The sequence below is a fragment of the Akanthomyces muscarius genome (assembly GCF_028009165.1).
Source record: "Akanthomyces muscarius strain Ve6 chromosome Unknown contig_18, whole genome shotgun sequence".
NCBI lineage: Eukaryota > Fungi > Ascomycota > Sordariomycetes > Hypocreales > Cordycipitaceae > Akanthomyces > Akanthomyces muscarius.
The window spans coordinates 1971776-1984442 of NW_026611618.1; the positions used below are offsets into that span (position 1 = coordinate 1971776).

General features: G+C 55.7%; 7 protein-coding genes across 7 annotated transcripts; 2 read left to right on the plus strand and 5 right to left on the minus strand.

Moving 5' to 3' along the window:
• Positions 1 to 742: 742 nt before the first annotated feature.
• On the plus strand, positions 743 to 2450 carry LMH87_009112 (uncharacterized protein; the record flags this gene model as incomplete). The annotated part of the gene is made up of 3 exons (XM_056202392.1): positions 743 to 1317; positions 1371 to 1943; positions 2000 to 2450. The coding sequence occupies 3 exons, from the start codon at positions 743 to 745 to the stop codon at positions 2448 to 2450; spliced, it is 1599 nt and encodes a 532-aa protein (XP_056056960.1).
• A 679-nt stretch (positions 2451 to 3129) lies between these two features.
• LMH87_009113 (uncharacterized protein) lies at positions 3130 to 5354 on the plus strand (the record flags this gene model as incomplete). The annotated part of the gene is made up of 4 exons (XM_056202393.1): positions 3130 to 3400; positions 3470 to 3525; positions 3600 to 4659; positions 4723 to 5354. The coding sequence occupies 4 exons, from the start codon at positions 3130 to 3132 to the stop codon at positions 5352 to 5354; spliced, it is 2019 nt and encodes a 672-aa protein (XP_056056961.1).
• Positions 5355 to 5525: 171 nt separating this feature from the next.
• On the minus strand, positions 5526 to 6571 carry LMH87_009114 (uncharacterized protein; the record flags this gene model as incomplete). The annotated part of the gene is made up of 3 exons (XM_056202394.1): positions 5526 to 5927; positions 6008 to 6345; positions 6409 to 6571. 3 exons carry the CDS (start codon positions 6569 to 6571, stop codon positions 5526 to 5528), a joined length of 903 nt encoding a protein of 300 aa, XP_056056962.1.
• Positions 6572 to 8511: 1940 nt separating this feature from the next.
• Positions 8512 to 8985, minus strand: LMH87_009115 (uncharacterized protein; the record flags this gene model as incomplete). The annotated part of the gene is made up of 1 exon (XM_056202395.1): positions 8512 to 8985. The coding sequence occupies one exon, from the start codon at positions 8983 to 8985 to the stop codon at positions 8512 to 8514; it is 474 nt and encodes a 157-aa protein (XP_056056963.1).
• A 66-nt stretch (positions 8986 to 9051) lies between these two features.
• On the minus strand, positions 9052 to 9501 carry LMH87_009116 (uncharacterized protein; the record flags this gene model as incomplete). The annotated part of the gene is made up of 3 exons (XM_056202396.1): positions 9052 to 9059; positions 9114 to 9175; positions 9224 to 9501. The coding sequence occupies 3 exons, from the start codon at positions 9499 to 9501 to the stop codon at positions 9052 to 9054; spliced, it is 348 nt and encodes a 115-aa protein (XP_056056964.1).
• A 446-nt stretch (positions 9502 to 9947) lies between these two features.
• Positions 9948 to 10714, minus strand: LMH87_009117 (uncharacterized protein; the record flags this gene model as incomplete). Its single annotated transcript, XM_056202397.1, has 2 exons — positions 9948 to 10401; positions 10494 to 10714. The coding sequence occupies 2 exons, from the start codon at positions 10712 to 10714 to the stop codon at positions 9948 to 9950; spliced, it is 675 nt and encodes a 224-aa protein (XP_056056965.1).
• A 581-nt stretch (positions 10715 to 11295) lies between these two features.
• Positions 11296 to 12540, minus strand: LMH87_009118 (uncharacterized protein; the record flags this gene model as incomplete). Its single annotated transcript, XM_056202398.1, has 1 exon — positions 11296 to 12540. One exon carries the CDS (start codon positions 12538 to 12540, stop codon positions 11296 to 11298), a length of 1245 nt encoding a protein of 414 aa, XP_056056966.1.
• Positions 12541 to 12667: the final 127 nt, after the last annotated feature.

Here is a 12667-nt window from a genome sequence, read left to right on the forward strand (position 1 = left end):
AAAGCTACGCATGCTGCAAGCCCTCTCCGTCCATCGACCACGCCAGCACGACCGGGGCTCCGCCTTGCAATCGCCTCTGCGACGTTGGTTTGCCGACCTGACCAGTCCCATACGCCGGCTAGTGCAAAATAGGGCCCTTTCTTCCCGTTTCGTTACTGCCACCAGCACCTATTTTTTCTCTCTCACTCGCTAGTTAGTTCGGCCTTTGCTTCCCTCTTCAGACAGTGCTGGTGGTGCTGGAACATAGTCCCTGGTAACCTCGAAAACGGCGGCCCGTTTCTTTGGCTTCTAAAAATCCCGTCCGGCCGGCACCAACTTCCACCACTCCTACTGCTTGCTACCTCCTTTCGCAACGCAACAAATCCGACCTGGTCCTCCCTTGTCCCTTTTCCATCATCTCATCTGGGAAAGAGAAAATCCTTTTACATAACGATCCGTCGGGTGCACATCTGGAGCCTCCCGTCCCGCCTCATCTCACTCACCCCATCTACTTGCTACCTGCTGCAGCGCACTCGCACACACACCACACACACCTCACCCGCTGCGCCAGACTAGCTCACCTCGACGTTACCACCACATGCCTCGGGCCGTTTCTGTACATTCAGCATCGTTCCGTCCATCCATCCATGCGCTAGCTTGATCGCAACTTTATATATATCACTCTGCTTCCCCGGGGACCCGCCCTCTCGTCTTGACCTGCCTTCCCCTTCCAGCACATGTTATGCAGCCGCTCGTTTCTGCAATGACCACCTTTAGGAAAGCCTTCTTCGCCGCGCTCGTCAAGAGCCTGCTTCGCGGCAAGTCTCTGATCCAGGCCATCCTCGCCTTCTGGACCCATCCCGCTGGCTCCAAGGATCACGTCGCGCCGCAAAAGAGCCTGCAGGACTTCCTTAAGGAGGCCGAAGCAGCTCTGCTCGGGCCCGTCAGCGGTGATGGCCTCGTCAAGCTTTCCGGTGATCTGCGCAAACAGTTCTTCGATGCTCTCCAGACGGATGGAGAGTCCATGCTGCCCTCCTACAGCCATCAGCTGCCCACCGGCCAAGAGCATGGTCAATATCTTGCCCTCGATGTCGGCGGCTCTACTCTCCGCGTCGCCCTGGTAAAGCTGTCGGGTCGCTCGTCTGGCGCCAACAGTGACGGCGACATTGTCAGCATGCGGAGCTTCAAAATCACCAGAGATATCAAGAACCTCGAAGGCATGGCTTTCTTCAACTGGATGGCCGCTAGAATAAAGGAAACCCTGTCTTCCAGCCTTAAGCAGGACACTCATACGGAGAAGCCGATTCCTGTGGCTCTTGCTTGGAGTTTTCCTATCGAGTAAGTACAGCCGTTTATTGCATACCAAATACATCAATATTAACCGTTTCCAGGCAAACTTCACTGGGTGGTGGCAAGTTTGGACGAATGGGCAAGGGATTCCTCGCCGATGTTGGTCTTCTGGGACAAGATCTGGGCGACATTATCAAAAAGGCGAGCGAGAACGAGGGACTCAACGTCGAGCTGCAGGCTATACTCAACGACTCGAGCGCGTGCCTGCTGTCTCGCGCCTACTCTCACCCTTCAACTCGCTTCGGTCTCATTCTCGGCACTGGCGTCAACATTGCCGCCTACATGCCTGTCTCCACCATGGATCGTGCCAAGTTTGGCGTCCGTCCTACCGGCTGGTTCGACGAGGCCAGCCACGTCATTGTCAACACCGAGCTCGGCATGTTTGGCACCGATATCCTTCCCTTGACCCGATGGGACAAGATTCTCCTCAAGGATCACCCCCGACCCGACTTCCAGCCTCTGGAGTACCTAGTGAGCGGCATGTATCTCGGCGAGATTGTCCGCATCGCTATTGTCGAGGCCGTTGCGTCGACGGGCCTTCTCGGAGGCGTCCTGCCCGAGTCGCTCACCACTAATTACGCCCTGGGAACTGACACGATCTCCATGATCGGAAGGTACGTCAAGCCGAATCCCTCTTCCTGATTCATCAAACTAACTGTTGTATGTGTAGTGATTCGACATCAGATCTCACTGACGCCATCAAACTGTTTTCTGAGCGCCACCCCTCCACGCATGTCCCCACCACCTCTGACATGGCCGCCATCAAGGCGCTCGCTACCTTTGTCTCCGTTCGTTCCAGCGCTCTCGTTGCCACATGCCTCTACACCCTCTGGGATGCCCGCCTCGAGGGCGAGCGAGACCTTGTCCAGACGCTATCTGCAGACTCTTCTCTGCGCAAGCGTGTCGAGGAGGACATTGAGCTGGAGAAGACGACCGTCTCCTTCAACGGCAGCGTCATTGAAAACTTCCCCGGCTATCTCGAGAGCTGCCAGCGCTACGTGACCGAGCTGCTGCAGAGCAATGGATATGCCAAGACCCGAAGCATCGAGCTCGTTCCCGCCAAGGAGAGCTCGCTCATTGGAGCTGCCGTCACTCTAGCATGCATCAACCCAGAGGCATAGTTGTATTTACAAGACCTCTGCGTGATCTGCACATGATACCTCGTTCATTATTGGGCTTCTGTTTATATTTTATTCTGTGTATTTTTGGAGCTTGTTCTACGAAGCATTGGGATGTATGACCAAGACGTCAACATACATAGAGGCGCAGGCTAGCATTGTTTGATTTTTTTTTTCTTGTTCCCAAGGCGTATCTTTGGACTGTCTATAATCTATAGTTGCTCGCGATACGAGTTGCAACTTTGTGAATTGGTCACTCTTACTAAAACCTCTTTTTTGATTGGAAAGGCTTCGTCTTGGCGGTCGATGCTTAGTAAAGCCTGGAGGCTCTCAGCGGATTGCCAGAGCAAACGTTTGCACCAAAACATTGATCATAGCCATAACAGCGTTCAGACCATCCAGCAAATTAGGCAACCAACCAGAAACAACTACCAAACTGATTGCTCGGATGTTTGTCCTATGTCTGGACAACTTACAGTGTGGGGCGCTAAAGCGTTACCCTACGCATTGGCGCTTGAATCCGAGGCCTCCGCTTTTCGTCGCGGGCTGTGCAGTGTAGGGTGTACAAGGTACCCTGTCGCATGCCGATGGTGAAGCACACGACACTTCCAACACCTCTGTAAATACCACAAACCAAGTTCTCTATGCACGCATCTGCTGCAGACACGCACATCTAGACACAATGGGAAGACAAGAGCCCACCGCGGAGCCGCGGGTCACATACTCGTCTGGTCGCTCTGGCGGCGGTGACGTACCGGACCTTCGGATCATGCACTACAACGATGTGTACCATGTTGATCCTTCCAGCGCTGAACCAGTCGGAGGATTTCCAAGATTCATGACCATGTGCAAGGAGTACCGAAACGGCAGTCAATTCGCCGGTCAGCCAGAGCTCATCACCCTCTTTTCTGGCGACGCGTTCAACCCTAGTCTCGAAAGCAGTGTTACCAAGGGTGCGTCTATAGTCCATCGCATGGCTGCAAGCCGCATCTTGTTCATTGTATTCTAACTTCAAACCCCAGGCAAGCATATGATCCCTGTTCTCAATGCCATTGGGACTGACGTGGCATGCGTGGGAGTGAGTGAACTATGGTCTAATTTTATGCGCGCCGGCACGGCTGTTGCGGTTGAAGGTACTGACATTGCTGAAAGAATCACGACTTTGACTTTGGCGTCAAGCAGTTTGAGGCGCTGACCGAAAAGTGCAAATTCCCCTGGCTCATTGCCAATGTCCTGGATCCGGCGCTGGGCAAAGACGTGCCTATCGGGAATGCCAAGCCGACGCACATGATGACGTCGTCCAACGGCATCAAAATCGGCATCATCGGCCTGGGAGAGCGCGAGTGGCTCGCAACCATCAACAGCCTGCCGCCTGATCTAATCTACAAATCCGCCACCGCCACCGCAAAGGAGCTCGTGCCCAAGCTCAGGGCGGACGGCGCCGAGATCATCATCTGCCTCAGCCACCAGCGGGAGCCCAACGACGTCAAGCTGGCGGAGCAGACGGATGGCCTGATTGACATCATCCTGGGAGGCCACGACCACTTTTACAACCACCAGCTCGTCAACGGCACGCACGTGCTTCGTTCCGGGACCGACTTTAAAAATCTCAGCTACATTGAGGCCCGCCGGAGCAAAGAGCGCCCAGACAAGTGGGATTTCGACATCTGGAGGCGCGATGTTACTTCGAAAGTAAAGGAGCACTACCCCTCGAAAAAGCTCGTCAAGAATCTCACGGCCGACCTGAAGAAGTCGCTGGCCAAACCCATCGGCTGGTGCGCCATGCCGCTTGACGCGCGCTTCAGCACCGTCCGCACAAAGGAGTCCAACATTGGAAACTTTGTCTGCGACATCATGCGGCAGCACTACCATGCCGACTGCTGCATCATGGCGTCGGGCACGATTCGCGGTGACCAAATCTATCCGCCCGGGGCGGTTCGAATGAAGGACGTGACGACGTGCTTCCCTTTTGAGGACCCTGTCGTTTTGCTGCGCGTCACGGGCCAGGCCATCTGGGACGCGATTGAGAATGGCGTATCTACGTACCCCGCGCAGGAAGGCCGATTTCCCCAAGTCTCGAATATCGTGTTTTCCTTTGACCCGTCGCGGGAGAGGAACAAGCGCGTGCTGTCACTCGACATTGGTGGCAAGCCGTGCGAGCCGAAGAAAAAGTATCTCCTCACCACAAGAGGATATATGGGCAGAGGCAAAGGTATGGCCACTAATACAGCTCTGTAAAGCGTCAATCACCGGAGAGAACTAACGCGCAAAGTAGATGGCTATGATAGCTTGCTTGTCGAGTCGGAAGGTGGAAAAGCAGAAGAGCTCGTGGACGAAGAAAACGGCATCCTCATCAGCACCATGCTGCGCCAGTACTTCATGGCCCTCCGCACTGTCGGCAAGTGGCGCAAGCTCTCGGAGCACTGGGAGGCCGTGGCGTCCAAGCTCAAGAGCAACACGCAGGAGGACGCCGCGCGGGCCATGTCCCCGTCCGAGGACCTCGAGCGGAGCCTGACGCTGTCGCGCGAGAGCTCCTATCAAAACGACGCGGCGGACCGGAGCAACAGCTGGCACGGCTTCATCCTGGCGCGGCTGGGCCACAACAAGCCGCCGCACGACGACGACGACGAAGACGACGAGGCGCTGCACGAGATTGCGGAGGATGGTGTGACTGAGGAAGAGGAGGAGAAGGAGGAGCAGGAGCTGGATGTGGGCGCCGACCCGGACAATGAGATGGACATTGAGATTCTGCTGCTGAGAAAGTTTTGGGCGCGCTGGACGAGAAAGGCGGGCATCAAGTCGTGCGTGTGCGAGCCGGCGGGCGATGGGGGATGCTTGGTGGACTGGACGAGGCTGATTGCGCCGACGGTAGAGGGCAGAATCACCATGGTGGAAAGCAAGACGTAAGATGAAAAAAAGGAGCAAACAAGAAAAGAAATAGAAGTGATGGTCATGATATGTATAGAGAGCCTATTCGATATTTTTGATATATACAATTTGGGTTCTTATAGGCCTGGCTGCCGGACGGGTGTTCTTTAAAAGACAATTCTAATCTCTTGACTTGAAGAAACCCTCCGTCTAGGCACGCGCGCACTTGCCAGACTGGCAGACAAGGTCATCGGAGCAGTCATTCTCGTCCTTGCAGCTCGCGCCCTCGCAGTGGCCCTCCCACGAGCAGCTCGGCGGGGGCGGGTTGGTGCCGCCGCCGCCGCCGCCGATGCGCTGGATGAGCTTGTCGCCGAGACCCGCGATGCTGCCCGCAAACTCGTCGTAGCTGCCGGCGTGCCACTTGGCGCCGCTCTTGCCCGGCACGGCGTCGTGGCCCGGGAAGGCGATGAAGAGCACGTCGTTGTCATCGTGGCCGCTGTTGCCGTTGACGGCCGACTTGCCAAAGCACGCGGTGGCGAGGGAGATGCTGGCCTCGCCGACCATGGCCTGCGGGCCGTCGTCGCCGTTGGTGTCGCCCCAGATGCCGTAGATCTGCACATTATTCTGTCAATTTCTTTTTTTTTGTTGAAAAAAGTAAGAGGAAACGGGGGGGGGGGGGGGGGGGGCCTTACCAGCTTATTGTTGCAGACAACCGCCATGACGGAGAGCGGCTCCACGCCGTAGTCTTGCGGGTTAAAGTTGGGGTAGCCGCTCCGCGTGCCCTCGTTGCCAAAGACGACGTAGGGGTGGATAAAGGCGTCCAGGTCCCGCTGGCCGGTGCCGTACGAGGCGACGGTGCCCTGGAAGGAGGTGATGGACTGGGTGTCGCCGGAGCTGCCGCAGCGGCCGTCGTCGGCGGGGCCGTGCTGGATGCCGTCGCAGTCAATGTCCATGTTGACGAGGTTGCCGCCCTTGCCCTGGAGGTAGAGGACGCGGTAGTCGTTCATGTGGTCGCCGCAGTAGGAGAATGCTGTGCTTTTCCGTTAGCTGGGCTGTCGGAAGACGGAGAGGGGGGAGCGGGTGGGAAACGTACAGCCATCGTCGCCTTCGATGCTGTGAAAGCCAGACTTGAGCTTATTGCTGCACTGGCCCTGGCCGCGCACCGAGTTGTAAAAGTCGCGGACGTTGGTGGGAATGTCCCGTGCGGTGGCGACGGCGGCCAGGGAGAGGAGGAGGGTGGAGCGGAGAGAAGCCATGTTTTTCTTGCAAGGAGTATATATGGGATTGTTCAATTGAAACTATCTTGAGAAACAACGGGAAGATTGTGGTCAAATCAGCAGGAGATAGGCTCAGGCTATATAGTTGCGTGAGCGCTCCATCAGCTAGCTGGCTCAGACAAGGGGGCCATGCTGTAAGCCAAGATCGTGACGAAATTTCAAGACAAGGGTCGCATTTGACGACCACTTTCGAACCTTCAGCCCCGGTCGCCCCAGTTCTAGTCTCTTGAATCGATCAAGAAAATTCCCACGAATAAGCAGCCGAGGCCGCCCTGTTGATCAATGCCTTGCCGTCATCTGGGGTGGATCGAAAATCTTACGCCAAGGACTAGCTCCGTCGTTTCGCCCGTCAAGGTTGGCAAGCTTCCTGCCGCCCCCGGAACTGCCGAACATTTTTTTTGATTCATCCATCGGTCAGCGTCTCTCACTGCAATAGCTGCGCCCAATTATTTAGCTGAAGCCTTGCGGGCTTGGGTGGCATGTAAGCTGTGGCTGTATCAGATCGTCACACCTGTGATAGGAACGTGGGGAAGTCGTACGGTGCCAAGCGACAAGGCCAAAAAGCCTCCCGGGCTGTCGCGCCGTGCTTTGCCGACACTTGGCTGTGCCTGTAGATCGTTGCTCGGTGCGCCCCCGGTCTGGACCCCCCCTCTTGGAGGATTGTACTGGTAAGCTGCACTTTAACATATTTTCTGCGCAGATTTGGAACGGGCCGTGATATGACGACATTTGGAGATGATGGCTTCAGCTCATTGAAGCAAAAACATGTCGAGGGTCTGGTGCCGGCCTCGGGCGAGCGGCGTGGTGGCTTTCCATGCTGACGGTGCGACAGCGAGGAGCTTGGATGCGATATTGGTGAATGGCTTGTTTGGTAACTAGTTGACAAAGTCATACGATCCAACATTTCTTCACAGTATCCCGTTTCATCGCCGTCATTGTTTTACCTAAAATAGCCCGTAGTCGGACTACCCTGGCATTGCTGTCAGAACTTAATATCGGGCGAGATCTAGAGGGCTTCGGCTGTCTCCGTCGCCCCGCGGCCACATCACACGGGAGGCTATTACAGGTCTGAGTTATGGCAATTCAAGGCGTATGCCGGCGTATCGACTTCACGATGTTGCCGTTGGAATAGTCGCAGTGAGAATCGCAAGTGCAAGTGGTTTCAGATGGTGCCAATGAACCTGGTGACTACATTGTAGATACACTGTATTCGACGCAAACTGTGAGGCTGATAGATCTGGCCACTGCGAAGCTACAGCATCATGGGTTACCACAAAAGTTTGCAACACTTGGAAATCTGGAAAATTGTTGAATAGTTGGATCGTCGAGCGATCAGACATTGACGAAGTTGGGATGATTTAAAGCTTGAAAGTTCTATTGAAACGGCTGGCAAAACAAACAGCGTCCGCGAATATACCGTCTGTGAGAGAAGAAAACCATTCCCGTTCTTACTTTTGTGGCTTATGTGGCGTGGCTTCTCGAAGGAGGCATGTGGATAGCAATCAAAGAGTCGTGATGTCGGCGGCACTGTCCGGCCACACAATTTTTTTATTTAGCGCGTAAGCAAGGGTCCAAAAGAAGAAGAATAGTCGCAGCCTTGGTCATGGCTGCACATTGTCGCTGGCTCGACTTTGTCGTGCAAGGCGCTCATGAAACTATTAGACTGTGTTTGACCACATGTAATGACAAAGGAAAATTGTATCAAAAGAATGGCACGCAATAATCAAGCCAATATTAGTGCAAGCCAAAGGGAAATAGGTATTGAAATAAGAAAACAAGAACACCAAACCATGCCCTACGTGAGCCTCCAGGCCTTTCTCACGTCTGCTCACATCTTGATGTTTAGCGAAGCCACATGTAAAAGATCAATCTCAGGGGCGGACTTTTGCAGTTTAGACCCTGTCATCGGCGTGAACAGTCTAGACCATGTGTCCAGCATGACGGTGACCGTCTGCAACGTGCACCCGCCGGGGAAGCTCCATGATGGAGTCGTACGCAGGCGGCTGGCTCTTATCCAGCGCGTTGGGCTTGCGCGAGAGCGAGCCGACAAGCTTGGCGCGGTAGTAGTCCTGGCGCGACGCGTGCTGCTGCTGGGCGCCGGTCTCGCCGAGCGAGTCCATTGCCATCGCCTCGCGACGCGACGAACGGCACCCGGCCGCGGCGGCACGGATATCGTCCCAGCGCTGGCGGCACCGCCAGCGCCGGCGGCTGCTCTCGCCGTCGCCGCTGCGGCTGCGGCTGGTCCTTATGGACAGCCTGTAGCGGACCCAGCAGACAAAGTACATAAGGAGGAGGAGGAGGGTGAAGAGCAGGAAGAGGCCCAGGAAAGCAATGACGGACAGGCCAAAGGTGACGCTGCCGCCGCCGGTGAGTTGATAGGCCCAGTCGTGCATGATTGCGAGGAAGCGCTTTCCGACGCTGGGGTGATGAACGGAGTTGGACATGTTTGAAAGATGTTCTCAAGTTTCTGTTGTAGTCTATTAGATTAAAGCCAGGCGCTGAAAGTTGGTAGAGTAGTTACCAAAGTTGTGAGTGTTTGATCCAGGCGTAGAAGGATTGCAACCAGAGTTGTTGGTTGAAAGGCTGGGCTAACAGCGACCCGTGTACCACTTGTACTGATGCCTGGCGTACCAAATATTGAAGCCGATGCTGACGACCACTCCGGCTGCGATGAGAATCTTTGCACCGGCGGAACAGTAGTCGCGGATGGTGTAGTCGGCGCTCTTGTCGTCCTGGTCCGAGGTGGCCGAGGACAGGGAGGCAGAGCTGGCGGCGAGCAGGAGAGCGTGCGTCTGCTGCCGATGGTAGGCAGCGGGCGTCCGCGGCTGTTGATACGTGGCGGGCAGGCTGGCTTCCAGATCAACCATCTGATGGGAGAACCAGGTGCGCTGAGTGCTGGGCTCGAGCATCAAAGTGTGAGACTCGGGCAGAATGGAAGTCTTGCTGAGAAACAAGATACGGAAACGAGAGGGATGTATGTGGGGGAAAGACGAAGAAGGTGGGAGCGAATTGTCTTAGTTTTATACATTAATGGTACTATTGAAATGTGTGAAAAAAAAGCGCATACTTTGATGGCGTCGCCTTGCTGTTGTGGTGGCGTAGCTAAGTTTTGCACTTTGAAAGTCCGTTGACGCCTCACAGACGGCGTATGTATGAAATAGAGGTGCACCCGAAGTCGGAGGAAAGTAGTAAGGCGTACATGCAGATAGCCTTTCAAAAACTAACGTAGCCGTGAATCGTAGCCAACGAAATGCATGCCACAGAGTAGCCTGCCAAAGACTTCAGGTGCCAACCAACGCACGTAAAGAATATCCAGAGGCTTCAGACCCATCCAACACGAAACCCTGCGCAGCTCCTAACGGAGGGCTAGCATATCATCTTGCTCGAGCACCGTTTCTTTCCATCCATCTAGGCCAACCTTGACCATGACCTCGCCCACACGCTGCGCCGTGATGCCCGGCGAGACGACCGCCGTAAGGCGGATCGATAGCGGCGGGTCACTGGGGATTATCAAGCCCGGACGGACCGCAAACGCGTCAAACTTGCCGCGGTCCTCCCTGGCCAGCTTCTGCAGAAAGGTCTCCGTCTCGCCCTTCCACCGGCGCGAGTCGCTCAGGAACCAGAGCGACTTGTCCGGGTCCGTCTCGGTATACTTGCCGCTGCAAAAGACGAAGCGAATCTTGCCCGAGGGCGAGTCTCTGGAGAGATGCTGGATAAAGGCGGTGGCGGCCGCGCAGGGAGACTCGACATTGGCAGCGTAGGCGAGTTTCTTGTCATTATTAAACTTGGACAGCAGACCGCCGATTGCCCTGGAAAAGAAGTTAAAAAAAGCCCCGCGTCAGTGCACCGCGTCAACCGCAAAGCAGAAAGAGGTGCAGGATGGCTGCTCTCGCTTGCGTACCAGAGGCACAGCTCGATACCCCTGAGCTTATTCAGCAGTGCAGGAGGGTACTGTGTAAAGTCAGAGTGCAGAATGACCTCGACTTTGGGGTTCTTGGCGCGGTCATCGTCCAGCGCTCGTCTCGTCACAACATAGACTTTGGTGATCTTATCGGTGGCGATGCAGGCATTGAGGAGCTCAGACCCCACAAGGCCAGTAGCTCCAAATACAACAGCCTTCATCTTCAAAGAATGAAAAGAGAACGAAACGTGCTAGTGTGTATTGACGTGTTGTTTCCCTGGTGCTAGTCAATACCAGACCCTTGTTGTAGGTTGCAGTGTCAACTAATTTGAGGGGTCAAAGATCGTTTTATATGCTGGGTGGCATTGTGTATTGAGACGCTAGTGTAAGCGGCCTAGCTCCGACGTGGTGTCCGCTGCCGCGTATGTCACTGTCCAAAAGTCCGCAGCATGTCGCTGCAGGTTTGGGCAGACGGCTTATGAATAAACACAAGTGTGCCATCATCACCAGTAATGCTCGGCGGACATGAGATACCTGGTCGGCGCGGTAGCTCCGCTTGGCGTAGCTTGCTTGCGTCGCTGTCGTGGCCTGCGCCAGGATCAGCGGGGGCGTGCTGGGGAAGACGCGCCTAGCACGGGAGCCGCGCTCGAAAGGCAAGCATCGCGCCGCACACTGCCACCAAGTTCAGGAAACCCCTGGAGTGGCATAGGGCTAAAGAATCTCCACACATAGTGGTGCTTGCTTCATAACTACCGAGCCGCCGCGTTCCTAATGTCGCTGGAGAACGCCCTGCTCGTTCGTCTCAGGGCATACCCGCTGGAATCACAGACGGCAGCTCGTCTCCTCGTATTCTTCCACCGAGCTGCGTCGCAAACATCCATGCTGCGCGGGACAAGTCGTCGGTCAGATCCCCGCGACGTAGAATTTTGAGCCGCGACTGCGCGAGCACAAATCCGCCACACGATATCTGAATAACTCGCACGCTGGGGTGAAACATGTTCAGCGCCAAGTGGTGCTGCAGATACCGACCCAACGCCGTCGTGAATGGCTGGTCGCCGGTGCTGGTGGCGGTCCTCCAGGACCAGCCGTCATCCATGTTGCCTCCGGCGAGGCGCCGGCGTTCACGGGCATCCTTTTCCCACAGGTGAGGCGTGCTGCTATTCTCCGGCCGCAGCCTTTCGCCTGTGCGCAGGAAGCGGCGGAGATCTTGAGGCGGCACCGCGACGCTCATGCTCCGCAGGCCCGGTTCCATGGTCTCCTCTGCGTCCGAATCCGAGTCAGAGTTCAGGGCGCCCTCGCCATCGCGAAGGGGTGCGTTGAAGGCCAGCGTGACGACAAAATCTGGCCCCTTGTTAGACAAGCCCATAGTCTCAATCCACCCCTCCCAGACGTTGACGAGCGTTTTTGTGCCTAGAGAGAGCTTGCTGACGCGGCAATCAAATGTCGTGGATAGCCAGTCGCCAATCACATGCTTAAGTGGCTGCGGCATGCGTAGCAACAGTAGAGGTAAATGAAGAAACCTCGTTTCATCCAAGCTGTTGTCCGTTGCCGTCCTTCCCGGGCGCATGGCCCAGTCTGACGGTCTAGCTGAAGTGTTTTGGTGGAGGGTCGTGTATCCAGGCAGCAGGAGAGCGACGTAGGCCGCGTTCTCGTGCCGAATTTCTACCCAGAGGCCCTTGTCTGAGCCATCGCCAGTCTCACCTCTCGCGCGGTCAGGAGCGTCGTCAAGAACCTCTCGGTCGCCGAGTACATCTTGGGGCGAGAACCAGCGAAATTTCACATAACGCAGCGGGCCGACCTGTCCTACGGGCGTTTCAAGAGACTCCAAACCGATTTGAATGCCGCGAACAACGTCTCCGACAAGGGTGTCTCGCAAACGATGGGCAAGTACATCAAGCCGAGCCTGGTCCAGAGCCTGTGCTCCAATGAAAAGTGGCGATACCCGATGTGTTGAGAATGTGGTGTTGAAAAAGGGCGGTATCACATCTTCGACGATTGGGCTTTCGCTGGAGAAGATGTCCGAAGTGGAAACGTCCTGATCCGCCATGATTTACCACAGTTATGGCCCTGAATCTGTAGATACGTATTTGTGTAGCCAGTGTGACAGGATTGACGCGTCGACCCTGTGAATGTCGGCTAACTGGCGAGTGCCATGGACGTCCTTTGTCTGGCGC